General features: G+C 33.6%; 2 protein-coding genes across 6 annotated transcripts in view; one reads left to right on the forward strand and one right to left on the reverse strand.

Annotated features, from left to right (window-relative positions):
• Positions 1-7,168, forward strand: part of LRBA (LPS responsive beige-like anchor protein) — a 383,648-nt gene extending 376,480 nt beyond the window's left edge. The window contains 3 exon segments of the mRNA XM_032223698.1: positions 52-248; positions 5,031-5,182; positions 5,753-7,168. Coding sequence (XP_032079589.1) covers positions 52-248; positions 5,031-5,182; positions 5,753-5,843 — 440 coding nt within the window. The 3' untranslated portion in view covers positions 5,844-7,168.
• Positions 7,169-10,231: 3,063 nt separating this feature from the next.
• DCLK2 (doublecortin like kinase 2) overlaps positions 10,232-24,824 on the reverse strand; it is a 60,918-nt gene continuing 46,325 nt past the window's right edge. For 2 of the 5 annotated variants that reach the window (XM_032223695.1, XM_032223694.1), the window contains 7 exons: positions 23,836-23,982; positions 21,968-22,101; positions 20,920-20,997; positions 20,240-20,336; positions 18,316-18,396; positions 17,181-17,297; positions 10,232-11,134 (listed from right to left, as the gene is read on the reverse strand). In XM_032223695.1, the coding sequence (XP_032079586.1) occupies positions 11,051-11,134; positions 17,181-17,297; positions 18,316-18,396; positions 20,240-20,336; positions 20,920-20,997; positions 21,968-22,101; positions 23,836-23,982 (738 nt within the window). In that variant the 3' untranslated portion in view covers positions 10,232-11,050. Of the gene's footprint in view, positions 11,135-16,471; positions 17,298-18,315; positions 18,397-20,239; positions 20,337-20,919; positions 20,998-21,967; positions 22,102-23,835; positions 23,983-24,824 lie in introns of those variants that run through there. The other 3 variants (XM_032223693.1, XM_032223692.1, XR_004255950.1) reach the window with 2 other exon arrangements.

The following is a 24,824-nucleotide window of genomic DNA, read 5'->3' on the forward strand; positions in this document are numbered from 1 at the left end:
ATAGTTAATGCTGAATATTTAATGGCTGTATTTTTTAACCTCCCTCATCAGAAGGATCATGTCTCATACATTCTATGAATGGGGATCTGCTGAGGACATTAGAAGCTCCTGAAAACTGTGTGAAAGCAAAACTTATCCAAGCATCAAGAGAGGGTCACTGTGTTGTATACTATGACAATGGTCATTTCTGTGTATTCAGTGTGAACGGAAAACTCCACTCCACTATGGAAACAGATGATAATATCAGGGTGAGTATGTTATATTGAAGTCTTGTTTTTAAATTCTAGGTCCTTTAAAATATATTTCACTCTTCTATATTGTATTTGGTAATTATTGAATACATATATAGTTTATAAATGATTTAATATCACGTATGAAATAGCTGTAGCATCTTCATCAGTAATAACAGACATTAGTTTGGGAGTTACTTTTTAGCATGTACATAATTCAAAATAGAAATGATGTAATATTTTCTTGCACAATATGTGTACACACCACTTTTTTTAGACTGTGGGCCATACTTGGCTTGAATAGCACATTGGGGCTAATCTCCAAAAAATGGCTACAGGCAAAAACATTCAATCCAATTTAAATTGAATAAATGATATTATTGTATTTTGTATATTCAACAATGTACTATCTTTTTTTAGAAATTCATAGCAACTTTTAAAGTGTATTGTACCCAAAGCTCCATACTTAGTCCAAAAATTATATACATCACTATGGAAGAGCCTAATGTCTACACATACCGTATATACTCGAGTATAGGCCGACCCGAATATAAGCCGAGGCACCCAATTTTACCACAAAAAACTGGAAAAGTTATTGACTCGAGTATAAGCCTAGGGTGGGAAATGCAGCAGCTACCGGTAAATTTCAAAAATAAAAATAGATACCAATAATGTTTTTGAATATTTATTTCAAAGAAAAACAGTAAACTAGCGGTGTATTCAATGAAATACTTCACTCACCTCATGATGCTGATGTCCCGCTGTGATGATGATGTCCCGTGCAGCCGCGGGAGCGATGTCCCGCCTCCTATGACACACGGCACAGTGATTCCTATCATTGGATCACTGTACCAGAGGAGGTGGGACATCGCTATGTGGCTGCTTGCCATAACAAGGAGGAGGTGGGACATCGTTGCAGAGCGGCAGGAGGGGGAGGAAGGGGAATCGTAAGACAGCCCTGCATTACATTAGAACGTGAGGAGGGGGGATGGTGCGGTGCGCGCTGCGCGGCAAACTGACACAGAGGGAGGGGAAACTCACAGGGGCACTGGGCCATTCACGAGTGTCACCCAGCGGCATGGCCCCGCCCCTTTTTCTCCTCCATTTCGGGCAAATTTTTCACTGACTCGAGTATAAACCGAGGCGGCTTTTTTCAGCCCAAAAAGTGGGCTGAAAAACTAGGCTTATACTCGAGTATATACAGTAAACTATATCCACATTTCAGAAGAATATTTTTTTTATTATTTGTTTGATAGTTGTCAGAGAATGGATTGATCTTACATAGACTTTTGGTTTCACAAAATACTGGATATAGGTTGCATACACAAATCTTATTCTCTCTATAGTACAAGGTATTATTTAGTCAGTTTGGTCTGGTTGCTAACAAGAGTCGTCAAAATTTTTACAACAACAGAGAAAGTGAACAGGGTAGTTGTGTAGGCAGAGCAACATCAAACAAGAAACATTTCTGGTTCCTGAATGACCTAATTGCACTTAGAGAAGTGCTTAATAGCAACTGTGGCTCCAGATGTACTTAGGAATTGGAAAAAGTAACCCATTGTGTTCTCCTGCTACTTTTTGTTTACCATGGAACAAATCCACATTAGAATTATTATTTGTTGAGCTTCTTGGGTGGAGATCAGACTAGAGTGCCACTATTGCAACTGTGGCAGAACATGAGAAACCCCTAGAGCAGTGGGGCTCAACCTTCCTAATGCCGTGACCCTTTAATACAGTTCCTCATGTTGTGGTGACCCCCAACCATAAAATTATTTTTTGTTTTCCGTATTTTTTTCAAAAATATGTCTTTTCCAATGGTCTTAGGTGACTCCTCTGAAAGGGTCGTTCGACCCCCAAAGGGGTCCCGACCCACAGGTAGAGGATTCATGCAGAGAAGAAAAATGGTGACAATCTGAATGCCCCGAGTGTGGGAAATATTGAACAGCTTTTGCCTTCAACAGTGATCCATCTTTAACATTCAATGTTACTTAGTTTTCTGGGAATAAATCTACAATAATCTTTATTTTGAGGTTATTTGCCTCACAGAGTCCTATTTTTAGTTGATTGTTAGAAGTTATTATTGTTCAATTTAGATAACACATTTGAGGTATTTTGAAATTGTACCTGCTTAAATTGGGGGAGTTAACAAAAGAATGTTGGAATATTACAGGTATGTTATAGGCGTGTGTATCTTATCCTAATTCTTCAGCTTAGTGATTTTGTTTTATGTTTCCTACAGTAAAAATGCTGATAGCCGCTTTCTGTTGTGATAATGTTGTCAGCTAGGTCAGTAAATCTATAAGATATCCTGCAATCTTTTGCTTGGTAAAAACAATTTCCACAGTGTTGTCACTTGCAAGGCCATTTCTTTATGCAATGGAAATTCTTCTCTATCCAGGCCAATGGTATATAGTATATACAATCCCATGCTATTATTTTTTTCTGAACAGTCCCACATGAGTTTTAGTCTCAAACAATTCATGGTGTTTTCCCCAGAGCTTCTGTATTTTATCATTTTGTAAGTGAAGTGGTAACTGAAAGATTAAAACAACTGTGTTCAAAATGTCTCTGCCCAAGGCACTAAAGTCCTGCAGCTTCACAGTTTGTACTTATAAAATATTGTATATGGAGTAAAAATTTTATTTGTTGAAATATTTCAGAATACTTTCTTATATCCGTGCAAACTTGCTTTGCAGAATGTTGAATTTCCAGTTGTTTTATTTAATCTCCTAACTATCTTGTACACAAGTACAAGAAATGCTACCAAAAAAACTTTAGGCTGTCTGGATATACTCAGAGCGTAATCAAAGCTTTCCACCTGTTTTTGTTTTAAATATTGCATTTCTCAGTAGAACTTTGGCTAACAGAATATCACAGCAGATCTGCTTTACAGTGTTTAGATATCTTAATGAGTAACTTAAATCTAAGTTGGCAGGCAGTCCAAGGAACTAAAGTTATTCTACCCTAAACAAGGCCAACATGCTATTTCACCCAACGGAACCAATTTATTTTTCTTTCCTGAGTCTGTTTGGAAAAGTCAAGTATCTTACAGTCTCCTGCTGCTTTATACCAACATTGTCAGGCTGACAGGTTTTGGGGTTGTTGTTTTTTTTTTTTTGGTAAATAATGGTCTTTCAAAAATCTGCATTTTGAGACTCTTCAGTAAAGTGTGAACTAGAAAGAACACAATGTTTTGAAGCCCCTTGTATCTGAAATAGTAAAATTCCTAATACTTTTTATACTAAAACAAATTAGTCTTACACTTAAACCTTCTGCTTTCCAATTTGACAAATACCATTTTTTTAATTTGCTAACTGTTGAGGCTAAATGTTGAAGGCCATGCTATATAAAAGTGAAATTCTGATGTCTGCCTTTGAAGCTTAACTACATTCTTTCCATTCAGTTTCCATTCACGATTAGATAGATCAGTGAACTTCCACATCTATTTATAAAGTCCAAATCCCATTATTTTTATTCCAGAAATACACTCAGTTCACTGATAGATGTGTTAAAGATTAATGGCTTTAATTTACCTTTTAATATAGCATTGATAAAAAAGCCTCCAGTATAACACTCAAATGAACCATAACTGTGGGGTTAATAGATTTTCATCAGCTTAATTTTATACAACTGTAGCAAATAATTATTTATCATAGTCTTCACTGCAATTTAAAAAATATCCTTAGGATAGCCATTTGTGAAACAAGGAAAAGAAAGGAATTGATTTTAGTTATAACAAATGATCTTTCAAGTAATTATACTTACTTTGTTAGCTATATCAATCTTGCATTTTTTTAAAAACATGCTAGGTTTTGCCATTTTTTCCATCTGCGGTCATTTATATACAAGCAATGTTTTCAATATTCTTCCACCTATATTGCTAGGCATCCCAGTGTAGTAAATATGGAGGGAGGGTGTGGTTGTAAAATTCTTAGCACATATTTCAGTCTTGTAATTTGGTAACAACTGTGACATGAAATTTGGATATATGCACATTTTAAAAGTTGATACAATAATTAATACATTAATTAAAAAAGCAGATGGATTAGAAATGTTATAATGGCAAAATGTTCCATATGGCAAAAGGGTTTTGATGAGACAATCATCGAGACACTTCTTATTTTGTCTCAATGATTGTCTCATTGCATTTGCACGGATATGAGGTTTGTAAGACCCCATCTTAGGCTCAAAACAGTCATGCTGCATGTCTTGTAAAGTTGAGGGTCAATAAAAGAATACAGCTGTGTGGATTGGTCTTCAAACCATGCTTTGATTTGGAATTGGAAGGTTTCGTGAATTTCTAAATCCTTGTATATAAGAAATAGAAATCATGACAAACTCTTGGTCATAGATGAAGTAAAACATGAGCTATTGCCATTCTCTCTATCTTCAAAAAACCATAATTATATACAGATCTATTGTTCATTAGCAATAGTAGCTAACATCAGTCCATAAAAAGTATATATTCCTTTTTTTCTTAGGGTAACATGTATCATAAATGCAGTAGAATCCAGAAGACTGGGATTGTGCATTTTATAGAAAGGATGCTTAAAACCTCATTATGGCTCATTAGTGAATTAATATCCTAGAATCCAAATAGCATTAGTTCCCACTATACTGATGTTTAAATTCAAAAATAATGATTAAAATATGTGTTTATTTAACCTCTCTTTTCTATAGATCCCACCTTCATAAAAAGTAACCTCGTCTTATGACATGATAATTAAGTAATAGCAATTGACGAATAAAAAGTTAATGTGAAAATAGTTTCATTATTTCAAGTCACTTGTCTTGATCTAGGCAATCCAGCTGAGCCGTGATGGGCAGTACCTCCTCACAGGAGGAGACAATGGAGTTGTTATGGTATGGCAAGTATATGATCTCAAGCAACTTTTTGCCTATCCTGGTTGTGATGCTGGAATCCGATCCATGACTCTTTCATATGACCAAAGGTGAGAGTTAATTTCCCCCACCTTTTGTTCTGTATTTCCCCCACCTGTGTTCTGATAGCAGAATTTAAAGCACTGAATTTACTGAAAATCATACACTTCATATAAGATTTTTTTTCAGTTAGCATGCCCAAATCAATGATTAAAAGCAACATATTTATTTTATAGTGATTCCCATCCACTGGTTCTGTTGAAAGTGAACAAATTCCTACTTCAAAATAGCCAAAATTGGGGGGTGGGGATCGATGGAAAGATTTCAGAATAACAGGATTCTGTGCTGTATTAAATCCCATTTGTTGCTTCTCAACAGGATTTGCTAGATGTAATTGAACATTTCCAAAGACACTAGTTTTGGATGAGACGTATAAATTAGTTCCAAACTTGGGAAACTTTTTTTGCAGTAAAAAATATGTTGCTAATGGAATGAGAAGAAACATTAGGTCTTAAAACTATTGAATTTTCAAACACAACTTTAGTTGCGTTTAACTTCATGTTCATAAAGAAGCTATGTATAGTTAAGTGCTACTTCAGCAAAATGATCTTGTTTTTTTTTCTACATATTTTCCTTCACAGGTGTATAATGACAGGCATGGCTTCTGGCAGCATAGTGGTTTTCTACAATGATTTCAACAGGTGGCATCATGAATACCAAACCAGATACTGAAATATGAATTAAACTGATGTGGCCGTGCACCTCTTCTCATATGGAGACTTGAAACATACACATCTCTTTTTAGTATCTTGTCATAATCTAGATCTTATAAATAGTTAATATATCTGAATGTAACTTAAATTTGCTGGGAGATGCTATTTTTTGAAGTTAATTGCTATTTTTGTAGACTTTGCTTGACTTTTTGGGATGGGGGAAAACAGAAGATGATTGTTGGGGTTCTGTAGCTTATAAAGAAAATCTATATTTTATAGTCATAGTAAATCTATTTTGATCATTATACTGGGGGTGGGGGAGACTGTAATAGGGTGGCTATAATTCTTGTATTAGCTATATTATGAAACATGTTTCTCATGTAAATCTTTATAATCTTATGGAATATTTGATTTTAATGATGGAAATTGCTATAACAAAGGAAGTTGGTTATAATACCAGCAGTTATAATACTGACATTTTAAACTGTGCTTATCCCTCCCTTCCCTTTTGTCTTGTACTTTTACAGTGATAGCGAACTTGAAGCACTGAATTTTCTGAAAATCAAGAATATTTAAATTATGTAATTTTGTTTTCACATCTGTGTAATGATCAAGTGTGATTCTAGATCTAGGTGATTAGTATACCTTTTAAATTATTAATTTGTTATTTTATTGTATGGTTAAGAGAGAAATAATCATAAGCAGAATTTATACATCAAGCATCAAGCATCAGGCCCACTGTTCTTCAAAATTAAGGTCTATTTTGAGGATTTTGGAAGTATTCTATTATCTTCTGTACTTTTTGAAACCATGTGTGGATCCAAAAAACCCTCACTTGTGCTGAATATCTGCTATTTTCCTTCGGCACCTAAAATGGAAAAAGCTATTGTGTGCCTACAAAAACAACTAGAAAACTGTAGTGCACAAGCCTTATATTGATTTTAAAATCAAGACATGTTCCCATCAAATCTGATTCAATCATGCTGACAATCTTTCTTCAAGCTCTTGGGAAACTAAATAAAATTTATTATGAACAATGTTATTTTGGTGTTGCATAAATTCTACTTAATATATGATTGCTGTGCAAAATTCTGTAATTATATATGTGAAAAGTATTGTTTTTAGTATGTACTGCAAAAAAATATTTCTTGATAAGTTGATAAGTTGTCGTTTAAGATTTGAAATTTACATTTCTCTGTCTTTATCGATATATAATTTCTTCAACTAATTATTTGAAGCAATTTGTATGCTTTTTTCCTAATATTCAAATAGCCCTTCTTTATATGAGCATCAGAAAGGGGAAAACTCAGTTTGAAACGATATTAAATAAAAAAGGCATTTGTATTTTAATGTTTCATTTATTACAACAGGAACATAACTTGCTAATAAGAAACAATGCAGAACTTTGAAAACAAAATGATTGTAAATCTTGTCTTTTAAATAGGAAATTTTGGTTATAGTTACTGCTACATGTACCAAACATTTTCAGAGAACACAGCAAATGCCAAATGTTTATTTATTGCTACACTTCTGTTAGCACAGACCTAACACCATCTACAAATTTAGCTCCTATGTGTGTAATGGATGATGGGTGTGGCCTTGAACTTTGCAAAGGTAGTCATACTTTCCTCTCCCAAGCCATCAAAGATTTTATTGATTATACTCAGCTAATAGTTGCCCAAACCAGAAAACTGGCTATGCTTATATTGAGAGACATGACAGTTTAAAAACCCTGAGCACAGTTGCACTACAATGTTATATTCTTTTAAAAAGCACTGTCTTCCACTGAAATAGGAAATGTCTAAAGATTAATCACCAAAATCAAGAACAAAAAGTAACTCTTGCTCCTAAACGCCTCCTTCCTTCTCATTTTGAAGTCAAACTGACATTTTAATAGCTGCAGACACGTGTCGAACTTTACATTGTTCTTCATTACTTTTTGTGCTCCGTGTGAAACCAAGGCACTGTTTAGATTTGATAGGACAGGAAGAAGATTCAAGCCCCAATTCTTCTATGCATTCTACTAAAAGTCCAGTCAACTGTCTAACTACAGCTGCTAATGAAAGGCCTTCCCTAAGGAGTGACAAATGCTATATGTGTTTCATGAAGGGCTTGATGCAGTGTGTCTGTTCTTTGGTTTTCCTTGTGCTTAGAACAGACGTCCTTGTTTTGCTTTTGTTTGTTTCTTGAACGGGATGTGCTTTTGATTTGAGGCGGGAGAGTTTTATTGGGCAATTTCTTGTGCCACTGCAATCTTTCGGATGCCAAAATATATTTGCAGAGAAAGACTAGAAACCCAATAATGGTTTTTTCCCCCCATTTAATTATATCAGAAAAGAATTGCCAATGCATGAGATGCTGGGTGGTTTTTCACCAGGAACATTTCATCATCTTTAATAGTTGGCCACATGGCCAGTGAGCTGATGAAATTTTTTTAAAATCATTTTTATGTAAAGAAATTATAATATAAATATTTATAGCCCTAGTAGAATGGGGAAAGAGGTATAACTATTTGAACATTGGTTTTAAAGTATACTGGATATGGACCACCAATTGGAACCCTTACGACGGAGGGAAAAAACTAAATTAAAGCTGAATTTGTCACTACATATTAAACATTGAGTATGATGCTAGAAATAAATTAAAAGCTAGAAATCATAGGCATTAATCTGGTTTCTCCTCGGATCGTATAAATCTTTTATCTTTTATTAAAGAAATTATAGGCATTAAATTATGCTGATCTAGAGCCATTCATATGTGTGTACAGTTGACTGATTAATCTCAGACTATTCAAAATTAAGCTCCTGAAGCACAGGCACAATATGGTCCTGATTTTGTTTATGTTGACTGAAAATTGAGTATTTAAGTCTGAAGTTTCAGTATTGCAGTCTGAATTGATTAGACTGAAGACTGAAGTTAAATTTGACTAAGGTAATACACAGAGTTGGTGGGAACATTGCCACAATCCAACATTGAAATTGTTCCCTATTTCCCACAGTTTGAAATCAATAATGTTGAGTATTACTGATTTCATAGGGGCTGTTGAAATCAATAATATAAAAGAGGTAGTTCTTTTTTCATTATTACAGGTAAGAACAAGAGCCAGTATTAGTAGGCAGAAACAATACTGATCTGAATAAATAATCTAGCTGGGTAAAATAAGAAGGGAGGAGGAGGCAGAAAAAAGGAAGGGGATAACATGGAAATTTCAGAAAACATAATTTGGGAAAGTAATTTCGGATCCATTACACTTGCTGCAATATAGCATCAGCAAGTATACATCTCTTAAAATATTATATGTATTTAATAATGGAAGAAATAATTATATGACTAATACTTCAAACTTGGAAGCTTAGAGGGCAACTTCATATGAGATTCATGGAGATGCAAAAATTGTTTCTTTTAAAATGTAATATTTAAATATTTGGACCTGAAATATTTGAAATATATATTGCTTGGGTTTTTTCTTTTAATAACTTTTGTGTAGCTCTGCATAAATCTTTATAGAAAGTTTTAAAAGAGTATGCTTAATATTTACAGAAGCAAACAGAACACCTGAAATACTGCAGAAAGAAATGTCCAGATTTTTTTTAAAATTATGCTTAACAATTATTTTCACATTAGACTTGCTTAATGTGTGCTACTTTCTGGTAATTTTGTGGGTCAATTTTAATACAAGAGTTACATCAGGGATGGGGACTAATATCTTTTAATTTGCACTAAAAGTGGCCAAAGCAAAATTAAGACTATACTAAGTATGCTATCATACCTAAAAAAAATAAAATCTCTTAGCAGGCATTCTGATTTAAACATATAAGCAAATGTTAAGGTGAAGACAGTCAAGTGTAAAACCAAATAATATCTGGAAATAACTGAATGACACAATTATATAGCTATACTCAGAATGTTTTCTATTGTAATAATATACACCTGAAACATAAAAACAAAAGAAAACAGCCTGATCCTATTAAATAAAATTATGTTATCAAATTTGAGAACATAATGTGTACTCAGAATAGAAGGAAATCAAGATAATTACATATCCTGGATTTGCTTTATAAGTTCTCAAAAGAATTACTACTTACTCTTTTGAAGAAAAATGTTTATTGCAGTTCTTAGTTCTAATGTAAAGAGCTAATAGAAAATGATTTAAAATTGTTAGAAAGAAAAAATAAAACAAGCAGAGAACATACAATATTGAAACAAGCATTAATATATAACTCCATTTACCCTTCACTGCACATTTAGCATTATATTTGATGACTTTCTTTAAAAGTGGGCTAATTAAAAAAATACAATGCTGACAGTATTCTGTGTTGGTGACTAGTAGTTCATTTATTACATTAGCTTGCTATAAATATACTGCTCTTTTTTTAGACAATGCACCATGCAGCAAGCTTTCTGTTCCAAGAAAAAAAAAAACCCTGGTCATTCATGACAGAAAAGGAGAAGCAGGAAACAACCTGTGCAGAGAAATCTTTACTAACTGCAATCTTCAAAACACACTCATTCATAAATGGGGTTGGTTGCAAAATGATTGTCAATGATTGAATTATTCTATATTAAATTCCACAGTTTAAATTTATGTTTCTTATCTATGTGATCACTTAAGAGTCAACACTAACTTGATGGTACTTAATCAAAAAGTTTAATGTCAAAGATAAGTGTGCTATCCATTCACACCATTATTCAAATCTCCACAACTTGCCTTTTAATATTGTACAAATTGCCACTGGGAATAATCTTGCTTCAAGATTTTAGACCTGCATTTTTAAATTCAAGAAATGAGTTCCACTCCTTTTTTTGTCTAGCATTTCTTTTAGAAAATCTAGACTTTATTGGGCAAGGCTCCTTAATAGGTATACCTATTTAAAGTTTGTATATCCAAGTATGAGAAGATAAATTCATTTGCATGATTGAAATTATACTGAACACAAATTCATTTAAAGACATAAGAATTCCCAAATGTAATAGGTAGAGTACTAAAATCTACTGTACATACAACCTGCATCCTTTTTAGACATGAAAAAAATAAAGTAGCAAGTTTAAGAAAACAGTAGCTGACCTAGCTGTGGATTTCATTAGAACTTTTCTTAAAATTAATCTTGCAGGCTCATGACATGCTGATTCAAGGTAGGAAGAGAGTCTGAGCAACTGAGAAGCAGCAGGAGAAGTCAACTTGTGATCAGTTGTAGAAGGCTGTGAAGCAGGAATTATCTTGGTGATTTATTTCACATCAGCTGGGATTTGATCTGGGATTTGACAGCGCTTGTTGCAAAATATCTGATTTTCTTTATCTAGAGCTGTGTTCTAAAATATAATTTTTTAAAGAAAAAGGTAAATCATATCACTGACAAAGGTTATACATACATATAATTGTATTTTAAAAAATGATACATGCAAAGTCTGAAGAAAAGGAAAAGTAACTTCTAAGATCTTTTTCAAAGGTGTGAGGTTGTGGATTGTTTGGAAAGTGGTTTCTCATATGGACAGCTTTAGTAAGAAGAACTGCATGCCCAGATTGGGCATACTGCAGATCCCATCAGCCAAAGAATGATGATTAGCGGAAACAGGCTAATCTTCTGCTGCAGGCTCTTCCTTATGGAATATTCTCCTCTCAGAGATTAGAATGGTCCAAACTTCTCAAAAAGCTTTAAAAATTTGGCTATGTATCTGGGCCTGGGGGCTTGGAATGTGTGAAAGGTCTTGTTATTTGGCTAACTATCATGATTACTGTTTCTACTAATTTATTTTGTAGGTGTTTTTTTAAATTATTAAGCATTTTTTAAAATTATTTTAATTGTTTCATAATTTTAGACTTGTAAACCACCTGGAGTCATGTGATTGAGTTGGGTAGCTTCAGAAATTGAATGAATGAATGAATGAATGAATAAATAAATAAATATATGATATGAATGAATCTCCCCAAAAGCCATGGATTTGGCCATAGAGTCACTATATGTCAAGGTGAACCTAAAGAGACAGGTACTTAGAAGATTGTTACTTAGAATAGAAGATTGTTAAATGGAAGATTTATCCATAAAACAAATAAATGAAAAAAAGAGATACATTTGTGGAACTAAAACAAACCCTCTGGTGACATGAACTATAAAATAAAGAGTGACTTGGCTATTTCAATATCCAAGAATAAATGCAAATTCAGACGGAGTACATATTTATTAAATGATCTGTTTGTTTCAAAAACAATTCACTTGTATGTCTATCCTTGTGGCAGATGAATGAATATAAATTCAAAAGCATGCTTAATGTGATTATGAGGAAAGACTGAGAATCAATGAAGGATATACCCCAGATGAGAAACTCAGGATGTAGAACACACCATTATTTGCTACTTTCATGGGCACAAGTTATGTGAATTTCCACAGAATGAATCGAGAATTGACAGGGGACATGGATATTGCTTTCAACAGTGCAAGAATTAGGAGTATTACTGAAAAGTGTACAATAAGGCAATAGGAACATGAAAAAAGTTACTTGGTGAAAAAATGACATGCAAGAGGATGCAAAAGGATGAAAAGCAAATACATATAAGAGAATAATTGCTGAAAAAATGAAATTTCACTGTCATGATGATTGTGTCATGCAATGTGTATATACAGAAAGAAATAAAAGATTGTGGTTAGAGTAATAACCTAAAAATCAGAACAATTTCAAAAGAAAGAAAAAACTACTTTGGAAACGAGTGAAAAGGATTAAACAGGATTAAACATTCAATGGGTGAATGCAGTGCCTCTTTCCACCAGACACAATATGTATAGACCAGGTATTTTGTCCTTCAGAAAATCATTATCAATCTATAGATGTAAGAAAGAAAGAAAGTATATTGTACATACAATGGTTGATTTCAGGCAACTGTACAATAGAAGTGAATAGGCTTGGATTATGGAATATTTTAAGCAAATACTGTTGAGGTGTGGCTGGTGAATGTGGATGTGATGGAATATAGCATGGATGAGAATAAATGGAACATTTACAGAATGGCTCTGTATTTTAGCAGACAAATGATAGCAATAGCACTTAGACTTATATACCGCTTCATAGTATTTTTACAGCATCTCTGAGCAGTTTATAATCTCAGCATATTACTCCCAACGATCCTTATTTTATCAAAGGTTAAGTCAACCTTGAGCCGGTCAGGACTGAACTCCAGGCTGTGGGCAGAATTGGCCTGCAATACCAGTACGCCATCAGGGCTCAGATAGACACTGACAAAAGAACTATGATGGTAATATTGAGATTTGTTGGTTGGGAAGGTAATATGCATGCACTTTTTAAAAAAAATGGTCCCATGATGTTGGTTAAGAACTTGAATGGTTTACTGGAAATGTTACATAAGCCATAATAATGCCATATAGTGTATGCAGCCAATGTACCAAAGTCCAATGTAAATTGTATTTGACAGGGAAAAAATGGACCACACAATTTATAAGATATAAATTAATGGTAAAGATTTATGAATTTGTGTTGTTTTGATAGAATCTTTGTTGCAAATGGGGAAAAGTTGAATGTGCAAGTGATAAGGAAGATAATGGGGAGTATCCAGTATGGAAGTAATGGGTGCTTTTTGGAAGAAGCAAAAATGAATATATAGAAAAATATGACTCTCCCTTCTTTATTATGCGGAAGTGAAAGGTATAAAATTTAAACAACCCCATTATAGGTCCTTCAAATAATATAACTTGCTCATGTTATTACTCTTGATTTTTGTTTCTCAATTGTGTCTGAACTGTGCTTGATAGCTTTTGAAAAATAAAAATATAAGAATGGACTGTAACTAGTTTTATAACTTGAATTATAAACTAATATAAATTTGTTTTTTTAACATTAAGTGAGCATGTGACTCAAGCAAGCACATGGCAATAAACTAAACTAAGCTTTTACAAAAAGTTAACTGAAGAAGACATTTTACCATAATGGTTCACTAGTAATAATGACTTTCATTGGCAGATATAAGATTTTAGGCTTTATTTCAGATGGACAAAAAGAGCATTTGACTGGTCATAATTACATATTTAGAATATTTTTTTCATGGTACACTTTTTGTATGAGCAGTTCCAGAACCACAATGTGGAAAATGTAAAAAATTCAAACGCTGCTCAGGTAACATACATTAAGCTAAGCAATGCAGCACCACAACATTCTCACTAATCTTTATATTTTTTATAAAAATATTAAAAATAAAATATTTTGTGAGTTAACTCATAAACAATATCTAAACATAAAGGTATTACTCTTTTTTAATTTAAAATTGGCACCAAAGATGTTGTGTAAAAAAATGATGATTGGGGCCCATGATTGAGAAGATTGCAGACCAAAGGCGGGAATAGTCTTATCAATTGTTTTGAGCTTGTGGCCAAGTCGCTGGTTGCTTTAGGAATATGATTACATAAATAAAATGAGAATATGATGATCATTCTAATTGAAAGTGATTATCATAAATTAGCCAAGGAAAAGCCCTCAAGCAATTTCAGAACTGTACCTGTGCTATTTTGGAGGAGGAGGAGGAGGAGGAGAAAAAAAGAAAAAGAGGGAAAGCCCAAGGTTTTTTTTTTTTTTGCTTTTCAAATCTACAAAAATAGAAAACATCATGCAGCAATATTGAAATGGTTGAATGATACAAATATATCAATGCAATGAAAGCTTGTTGTATGATTGTACTGCATCACTTGACAAAATTTTTGGTCCAAGATTGTTACAAGGTTACTTCTCCTTTTCTTTCAAACCAAGAATTTTTTTTTTTTTAATTGTGGCAAAGAAGCACTGTAATTAGTACATACCATTGCCTTGGACCTATTCAGAGGAAAGCAGCGCAGGCATTGGGAGTAGAAGCAAAAGAAGGAAGCAACGGACAGACACTAGACTTACTGGAAGCAGGACCAATAGCATTGCAACATTTATAAATGTAAATAAATCATTTCAATATTCAAAAAGCAGCACTGAAATCTTCCTTATGTGATCTTTATAAGAATCAAAAGAAGAAAAATTGCAAGCCATTCTAAAAATGTGTTTTTTCTGCTTTGATTAAATAATGGTTTTTGAGCACAATGTTTTGCCGAAAAGAAATGAAAATGAATTTTATTCAAGACAATCATGTGAATGGCTGTAAATGTAGCTGTATTCACTTGATAAATTGAGATACTTTGTTTTTATTATTTTGTATGTGGTGTACTCTTAGGCTAAATAAATTTCATTTTATTTTTTTTCTGTGGTTGATAAAATAATTCCTTAGATATCTTCCTTGGATTCTACCATATCTTATTGTTTTTACACACATATTCTACACAGAAATTACTATTCTTAGCAGAAGATTAAAATACCATGACAATCTGCCAGCATTTTTGTATATAAATCTGAAAAGTCACACATGGCACTCTTGTATTCTCCCACCACTTCTGATTACATCAGTAGTGGGTTTCTAATTTTTTCCCTACCAGTTTGTGTGCGTGACGCTTCTGTGCATGCACAGAAGTGTCCAGGTGGTGGGCAGAGCCTTCTGCCGCCAATACTACCCATTCGCCCGATCCAGGCTGAACCGGGAGCAAACCACCTCTGGGTGGAAAATGAACACAAATATTCTTCTTATGAGAAATGGAGAAAGCAATTCGGCTTACCTACACCAAGTAATATAATTCAACCTGCAACTTTTTCAACTTATCTTGATATAATTGCTCTGTTTTTTTAGTTCTCCAAATGTATTTTTTAAAAAATATCACTGATTTTAGGGTTTAAAAGAGTGGACTGAAGGCCAAAAAAGTCTACCACCATTTATTTTTATGATCAATCAGATGAGGGCAAAATTCTACGGGCTTTTGATGTTGTTAAGTAGATCCTTAAGGCATTCATTTCACCCTGAACAAAATCCTTCCAAAAATGGGTTCTACTCCCAGCCACCTTTAGCTATGTATGGAGTGACCCTCAAGCTGAGAGACCCTGTGTTTCTTTCTTCAGTTAAAACTACAGTTAGTTCTCGACTTATTGCTTGTCGCTTAGCAACTGTTATGGCAGATCTCCCCATCTCTACTTGTGACCCAGATTGGGGTGTTTAGCAATTGGTCTGCAATTGTGACCATTTGCAACTTCAGTCAACCACAGGACTACAACATTTTATGCTGGAAACCAGCATTTACTTCCAGTTTCCAGCAAAAGTGCCTAATGGAGAAAATGGATTCACTAAACAACCATGGCATTCTCTTAACTGCAAAAAAAGGTCATAAAATTGGGCACGCCACACAATGACTAATTTAACAACTGGGCTTAATTATGATTGTAAATCAAGGACTACCTGCATTCAGATTCTTCAAGCAAGTTTCAAATTGCTTAATGGACTTTGGCTCAGAACGCAATTTTACATACTATAATTTAGTTCCTGGAATAATAGCTTTTACCACCAGGGAGAAGATAAGGAAGGATAAATGGAAGTTACAATTACAAATTTGCTTCATTGCCTAGAAGCAAAGCCAGAAGGCTAGAAATTTGAAAACAAAACAAAACAACCAGAACTTCACATCAAAAAGAAGCCAGAAGCTGAATTATATTTATGACTAGAAACAAGCTTAAAGTGCAAATTTGCAAAGCAGCTGTGAGTTAGCATTTTAAAATAACTCTATTTAATAATGGATTTTATACCAGGTTTTGCTTCGGGATTATCCAAAGTCTCAAAAATACAAAACATTGAGTTTTGAAGTCTCTCAGACTGTCAAGTCAAACTGTCAAATAAAATGCAAGCAAAACAATCAGCCTGTATTATTTTTCTTTGCTCCTCAAATTAATCTATTTCATCCTAAAATAAAACATTGCTTTTAAAGCTGGTCCATGTTAGGAAAAATTAAACAAGAAGTGATAAAAAATTAACATTTTTGTCTCCATCCCCCTTCAACCTAAATTTGGTCAGTATGTCTAGCAGTCCTGGAAATACCTATTGGTGCTGCATTTCAATGATTTGGTGCAAATAAAAACTGACTGCTAACATAAATAGCATCTTTAAGAACTTTATTGCCAATAGGATATATTTCATGAGATAAAATTTTCCCAGTGCAAATGTAAGAATTAAAGGACAGCTGATTAGGCTGAATTATGGTAAATCATGTGCTTTGAGTAGCACTCTTTACTTTGGCTTAATTGCACAATTTTTAAACAGAACATCTCAAACCGAACAGTTTTGTCAAATGCTTAAATTTTCTTAAAAATGCATCAATTGCACAGAGAGACATTGACACAGCCATAAAATATGCATTATTACTTTGTAATGAAAAACAACTAAAGCTGTATCTCTTCTGGAAAAAGTTGGAAATATCAAATTTGTAAAATAATTGGTAGAAATGATGCACTTGCTTACCATGATAATAGACACTCCTGCGTTTTGATTATTCTGCTTGGGAAGTGTATTGTTAAAGTGCTGCTTTAATTTACCTGTTACTTCAGCTTGCATATTATTTTCTTGAGAGGCATCATCCTTTTTAAAGAAAAGGAGCGCACTGTTATTCAACAAAGAAGCATTGGAATGATACAAAAATTAGCATAGAGACAAACATCCAAATGAAGAATCCACGATAAATGAACAGACACGCGATAAAAAGAGACCCATTTTGGAAACTTTTATCTGAATCTCTTTTTCTTTCTTTTCACCTAGTCATATTCAGGAGAATACTACTGACCACCTACTGAGCTCCTCACCACTCTCTTTTGAACTAAAAGCTTACATTTGCCATTAATTCTTTTCATACTTTCAAGAGCAATGTCTTTTTAAGTTTTTTTAAGGAAGTGCACCCAACAAGTCTACCTCTTCTATAATTAGCATATATTAAATGCAAGGGAGAGTTGTTGAATCATTAAAAAATAGCCAGATCAGTATAAGCACATTCTGCTCCAATGACTTTGTTATTAAGTGAAATGATTGCTACATGAAACACCTGAAAGAGAGACAAAGGCAGGAGAGGGAGAGCGAGAGATATGCTGCAAAGATCAGTAGTTGCTGCCATCTTTTTCAGATAAACTTTCCTACCTATAAAGTTCTGTCCTGTGCCTCACCCATTTTTTCTTTTTTTCCCCCTCTCGCAGGGCAGACATTGCTTAAACAATCTCTTCCTGAAGAGATTATTTTTCTGAAAAAAGCAGGTTCCTAAAAAGAGCTAACTACAGGTTAACAAGCTCAGCTCTGTGACCTTAATTAGTATATTAGAATTCTTTGGCAGGCTACAATGCTGCCTAAAACTTATCAGACCTTAAGCAGTTTCACAATGAATGTTCTTTATTGTGAATGCATCACGTTTGGCTCTAAATACATGTATCTATCAGAAAATGATTTTTATTACCATTATATTTACAAATGGTGGCTAAGTAAATTTATTGCTAAATGAAGAGTGGCTGTAGGTTGCTTATAGAGGCATAACCTAATCTATTTCAAGTGTTAATATTAGTTGAGCTTTTAAATTTTTGTTTAAATGTGTAATATAATAAAGTATTTTACTCACTGATACCCAAGGATGGTTTAATATCTGAGCAGCTGTATATCGTTCTTCCACATTTACTTGTAACATCAGACTAATTAATTCCTGAGGAACAACAAAAAGATGAAGAAAAGATTCAGCACAATGCACTTTGTGTTAAACAAAGGAGTAGCAAACCCCCAAAGCTGAATAAGCTGCTAAGGACTTGGGTTATTATAGCAACACATATAGCAACACACAAAGGAAGAAACATGAGGCTAGGATGATAACTCAAAGAATTTTGCAGGAAGACATAGCACTATCTATGAGATGCCATGCAAATTCTTAGATGTTACTACACCAATGCACAGAGAAATAATAGGAAACTAGAGTCAATAGAGTAAATAGAATCTGACAGGCATCACGGATACACTGCAAGACTATAACCTATTCTAAAGGGAAAGAGCAAATGTCACCATAAAGAGGGAAAAAAGGAGGATCGAGGAAACTACAGAGTTGTCAGGCTATTCATGCCCCCCCTTTTTTAAAAAAACCAGGCCTGTTTTCACAAAAAAATGGACCATTTTTGGGAGGTCTGCAGAGTGCAAAAACTTTTTTTTTAATTTGCCTCTTCAAATCTTGGTGCGTCTTATACTCTGGTGTGTCTTATACTCCGAAAAATACGGTATTTAAAAATACATTCTTAAAAAAATAAAGGTTATTTGTAAAATTGTTACATTAATGCATTACTCAGAACAGTAAAGTATTTATAAATGCAACTAATGTACATGAATGTTAGAAACTGTGAGCTACTTTATGTTTTCTTAGTTCATTTCTCACTCACTGTTTACATTGCCACCATCATGGCCTAACAATAACATTTTGGGGTTATGCAGTATATGTCTTGTCTTGTATCCTTTTCACCATCAGAGGCCTTCAGGAAAGGACTCTGCAGCTGAAAAACTAGTGGGTGGGTGGGGTTTTATCTAGGGCTTATTTTGGGGGAGCAGGGTTTATATTGGGTGCACATGCAAAAATCAAGGTAGGGCTTATTTTCAGGATAGGTCCAATTTTCAAGGAAACTTGGTAGTTGTTTGACTCTTGAGATGTTTTGGGAGTGGGTAGATAATACATACCATATTCAGAGCTAATCAGCATCTGAACAGTCCTCCTTCAGTACCAGATAGACCCCACTTGGGGTTTTGGTACATGGTTGTTTGGGTCTTTTAGCTGATAAGACAGGACAATTTTGACCTTGGAACAGATTGTACTTAGGTGCTTAGGTTAGGAGAGGAGATCCGCAGTCGTCGGTATTTTGTTTTTGTGAATGTGAATATTTTTTTTTTGTGAGTGTGGTTATTATTTTATTCCTGGTGCATGGGTCGAATATTGTGGTTTTCATCTTTTAATCCATATATCCAAAATTCATATGTGTTCAAAGTGTAGCGATATAAATCAAACAAAAGAATGAATGAATGAATAAATAATGTTCAAAATATCCCCAATGTGACGAATGAGGACAATATAACAATAGCAATAGCACTTAGACTTATATACCACTTTACAGTGCTTTACAGCCCTCTCTAAGTGGTTTACAGAGTCAGCATATTGCCCCCAACAATCTGGGTCCTCATTTTACCAACCTCGGAAAGATGGAAGGCTGAGTCAATCTTGAGCCTGGTGAGATTTGAACTGCCAAATTGCAGGCAGCTGGCAATCAGCAGAAGTAGCCTGCAGTATTGCACTCTAACCATTGTGCCACCATGGCTCTTATAGTAGGTCACTCAGAACAAATCAGGACAACATATACAGTAATTATATGGTTAGAGTGTATGTTTCTACATAAGGGCTTGAGTTTTACAGTTCCTAAGTAAGGAAAGGATTTTAATTATGGTAGAGATAGGCCAATTTGGCTTATCAGAAATGTTTTCATACTTTCAACTCTCACACTTTCAATGCCTCTTGGTACCTTAGCAGAGTCAGTGATGTTATCCCAATATGGAGAAGGAAATTCCAGCTTTCCAATTAAGATCTGATCAAAAAGATCCTCTTGAATGTTGTTCTCACTGCGGATCAAAACCAAGCAGGAAAAAGATTATTACGACGGTCATTATATTGTTCATTATAAAAGCAAAATTACAAGATTAACGACATGCAATACTATGTCCTAATTCCAATATTTATATGAGCTCAATTTAGTTTGAGAATAAATACAATTGCTATTGTTTTTTTTGTAAATTATTTACTTAAGGAAGCTTTAATAATATCTCTAATATTACCTCCAGATATTTCTCAGATAGTGGAATATTGGATTTCTGATACAATGACAAGTATATAAAATAGCAAAATATAAGGAATTAACCATCTTTATCTATGACAACTTCAAAATTAAAACTGTCTATTGAATATAAGTTGTACCTATCTAAAGGAAAATAAAGTCTGCTTAAAATGTAATTTTACATATTCCTTCTTTTACTAATGTCACTTTTTCATTATAGGAGATAAACTAAAATCACCAGTTACCCCAAATTTTGGAAAACCAGATGAGTGTTAGGACATCTCCTTAAATAGGATATTTATCAATTAAAATCAGAGCCTATGGGTAAATGGCAAATGCAACCCTTTTCATGCATTATTGATTCAACATACCTACGAAATGGTGGAAACCCACATAAGAGAATGTATGTAATGACACCTGCGGCCCAAATGTCCACTTTTAAGCCATAGCTACAAAAAAAGTTTGGGAAAGTTGAAATTTAAATATATTACATAGTGCACACAAAAATATATTGAATGTAGTATCAGTATTTTTAAGATGTCACCATTTAATATTGGTGCATAATTCAAAACTTAATTTGCCAATCTAATAAGCAATTGAATGCAATTTTCAATGCAAACACACACACAAACACATATACATATATACATACATATAATATATATTTTCCCTAAGTATCTCTAATATTTACATAACCTTACTTGTTTTCCTTCCATTGATATTCCTATTGCTGCATATCTTGTTTACATTTTGTAGCCATTTCATTATGCAGTTTTACTTGTTCAGTTTCCAAATGGTATTCAATTGCGCTACACACACACACACACACACATATCCCCCAACAGTTATTTTGAGTTTTGTGTTTTAAGCTTTTCAAATTCAATGAAATTTCTAAATATGCCACTTCGTTTTTGTAGTTCTTTGAACTATGCTGCTTATTTGAAACTACTGAAACCAATTAGGTATTTTGACCATATTAAGGAAAGAGTTTTGAATGACTTCATATTTTTAAATTAAAGTTTAAAGCTTAGGATCAGGGTTTCAACTGAACACTTTTTACTTTTTAGCATACATGCCTTTACTAAAATAAATATTTAATATTGAAGGAAGGGTATAGTCTGAGTCATGCTATATATAATTGATCCATTTTGCACTTCTTTCTACTTGTATCTATCAGAAACTGAAAAAGTTATGTTCAGTAAGTAAGCTACAAATTTAAGATTATACCTAACAAACCTCTAATTTGATAAACTGCATTTTGCAACAGGCTTTTAGACAAGTTCTTAGAATAAATTAAAAATATTAACAATACCTGTTTAGACAGCTAGGAACAGATCACATTTAGTTTTTTTTAAAAATAGCATTAATATTATTTGTGGACTTAGAACACCAGAACTCTATTTTAAAATGAATTTTCACCCTGTTTCTGCAATGATTTCTGGAGCCACATAGGTTGGTGTGCCACAGACTGTATAAAGAGGTCCTTCAACTACAGTGGCTAATCCAAAATCTCCTAGCTTCAAGGATTTTGTACCATCTGGATATTCACAGACCTGAGAGGAGGGAGAAAAGATCATAAATCATATTGTGTAATTTGATAGGAACACTGGTTAGGCAACCTAGGATACTAAGCATGTATTAAACTAGAACTATTTAGAAATAGGCTGACAAATAGTTGTTCAATCTCTTCTTAGGTAGCATACATTCTATTGATTACACTAGTCTAGGAATTACACAGCAATTGCTAAGATCTATAACTATGATAACACAATAGTTTAGTGCAATATTTGAGGCACAAGGAACTGGAATGAAACTATGAGCTGATCAAAGTTACTTTATTTGTTGCAGGCCTATTTATAGGAACCTTGCCAGATTAACTTGGGAACAGAGCCTTAACAGATTCTGGAAGAGTAATATCTACATCACATCTTGCGGTGCAAGGATTCTAAACTCAGGCCTCTTTTCACACCTCCCCTCATCTTAGCTGGAGATTGACACCATGTATAAAAACAAGCCAAATGACACTGCAGAAAGTCCAAAATATATAGAATTTTGCCCAAAATTCTGCCTAAAGAACAGGTTCTATAGTTTTATGACTGAACTAGATCTAACTACAAAGATTGAATGTGTAAATTATATCTAATTTTATGTGTTGCTGTTTTCAAAGCAACTAATATTGATTAAGCAATACTGATTACAAAACTAGTTTGTCAGCCTTCTGAGGGAGACCAGATCAGGAAATTGACTCCAAAGAAAAACTGTAATTATACTTAATTTAGATATTCTATGGTCACAGAAAGTCTAATTATATTTTATCTCATTTATACCAACAAAATCAAGGAACAGGTGAATTTCTTCCTAAAGCTATTTACTTTATCAGGGCTTAAGGAATGCTTCTCCCTTTTTTGTTTATATAATGGTTTTTGAATATTAGCCTCAAAGCAATATCTGAGTCTTAAACAAACACACACTCTCTCTTTTATATATTTATTTTTTCCAATATAAATTTTTATTATATTACTTTTTCCAATATAAATTAAGGAAAAAAATCAATGTTATAACTTTGTAGGCAAATCTTTTTTTCAATTTTGATTTTTTAAAGATTAATTGATCATAAACCATAATAAATATTGATTTGTTGAATCATTCTTTTGCTTCATTATCCATCGTGCCCATCAACCCATAAAATATATTCCACATAGTAGTTGAAATGTTGCAATTCTATAAATCCAGCAGATGGCAGCACATAGCTGCTTTTAGGTCATATAAAATAACATGGGGGGGGGAAGAGAGAGACAGAGAGACATTAAAAAGGACAAATCAAAGGAAAATCTTTATCAAGATGTATTCCTCCAAAACGTGAGTAGAGAATGACTTAAAACAAGTGATGCTGTAAAAAAATTTTTTTTTAAATCAAACTCCTTGTGTTCTCAATACTATACCTATGGGTAACGTTCAGTAAAGCATAAAGTGCACATAAGGTGCCAAATATGTTGAGTTATCATTGCCTTATAATATTTCTAAAGTCACAAGAACTTAGATGTTATTTTAAATCAGTAGTCTGCTGAAACATTATTACATTTTTTTGGAGGAGGAATCCCCTTCTATGAATCTAAAACTTCCTATTATGATTTCTATTGCTAACAGCAGGGGGAATATTTCCACTGATTTAAGATGCTCTGTGAGAACGACTGGGCTACACTCACAGCCTAACTCTGTAAAGAAATTGCTGCTTAATACTCCTTGCATGCATACTTAAAAGAATATACAGAAAATAAGAAATATACCAGAAGATTCTCAGGTTTGATGTCTCTGTGGACAATACTGAGACCGTGAAGATATTTCAGTGCACTGGCTAGATTGTAGACCATTGCACTTCCATCACGCTCGGTGTATTTTGTTGAAGATGTAATAGCATCAAAAAGATCTCCTCCCTGTAAATAAAAATGCAGATGCAAATCAAAGAATTTATATACAAAACTAAGTTATACAAACTATAATTATAAGTTCCTTTATGCATTGTGAAAAGGAAATAGAAAAAAGTGAAACAATTTATATTATTAATTTTTAATGACAGTTTAATTTAAGAGTTACAGTTACATGAAGAGTTTATTTAGAAAGATAATACTCTTTGTATTGACAGTTCCATATGGAATGATGTAGACAAAGTAACAATAACAGTAAAAAGCTATATATTTATCTATATATCTATCTATATATTCATCCATCCATCCATCCCTCCATCCATCCATTAGTCCCATAGAAATTACTGAGATTAATTTGCATAGCTGATTATTATTTTCATTCCAAACTGAACCTGAATGGACAGGATTGTTTCAGATGGTACATAAGTTACATCTCGTGGTGTTACCAGTATTTGGGCTGAGGCTATGGATCCGAAGGAGATGGGCAGACATCTCAGTGATCCAGTGGTGGGTTTCAAAATTTTTTAGAACCTATTCTGTAGATGTGGCCTGTTTTGTGGGACTGGCTCGGTGGTCATATGACCCGTTGGGCGTGGCCAACTTGGAAAATGTGGTGAAACTCTCTTTCTTTCTTTCTTTCTTTCTTTCTTTCTTTCTTTCTTTCTTTCTTTCTTTCTCTTTCTTTCTTTCTCTTTCTTTCTTCTGCCTCTGCCACTTTCTTTTTCTTTCTTTTCTTTTTTCTTTCTTTCTTCCCTTCTTCCTTTCTCTCTCTCTCTCTCTCTCTCGTGTGTGTGTGTTTTTTTCTCTCTCTCTCTCTTTCGCTCTTTATCTCTCTTCCCTCCCTCTCTGTC

This window comes from Thamnophis elegans, chromosome 9, assembly GCF_009769535.1.
Source record: "Thamnophis elegans isolate rThaEle1 chromosome 9, rThaEle1.pri, whole genome shotgun sequence".
NCBI classification, from domain to species: Eukaryota; Metazoa; Chordata; class Lepidosauria; order Squamata; family Colubridae; genus Thamnophis; species Thamnophis elegans.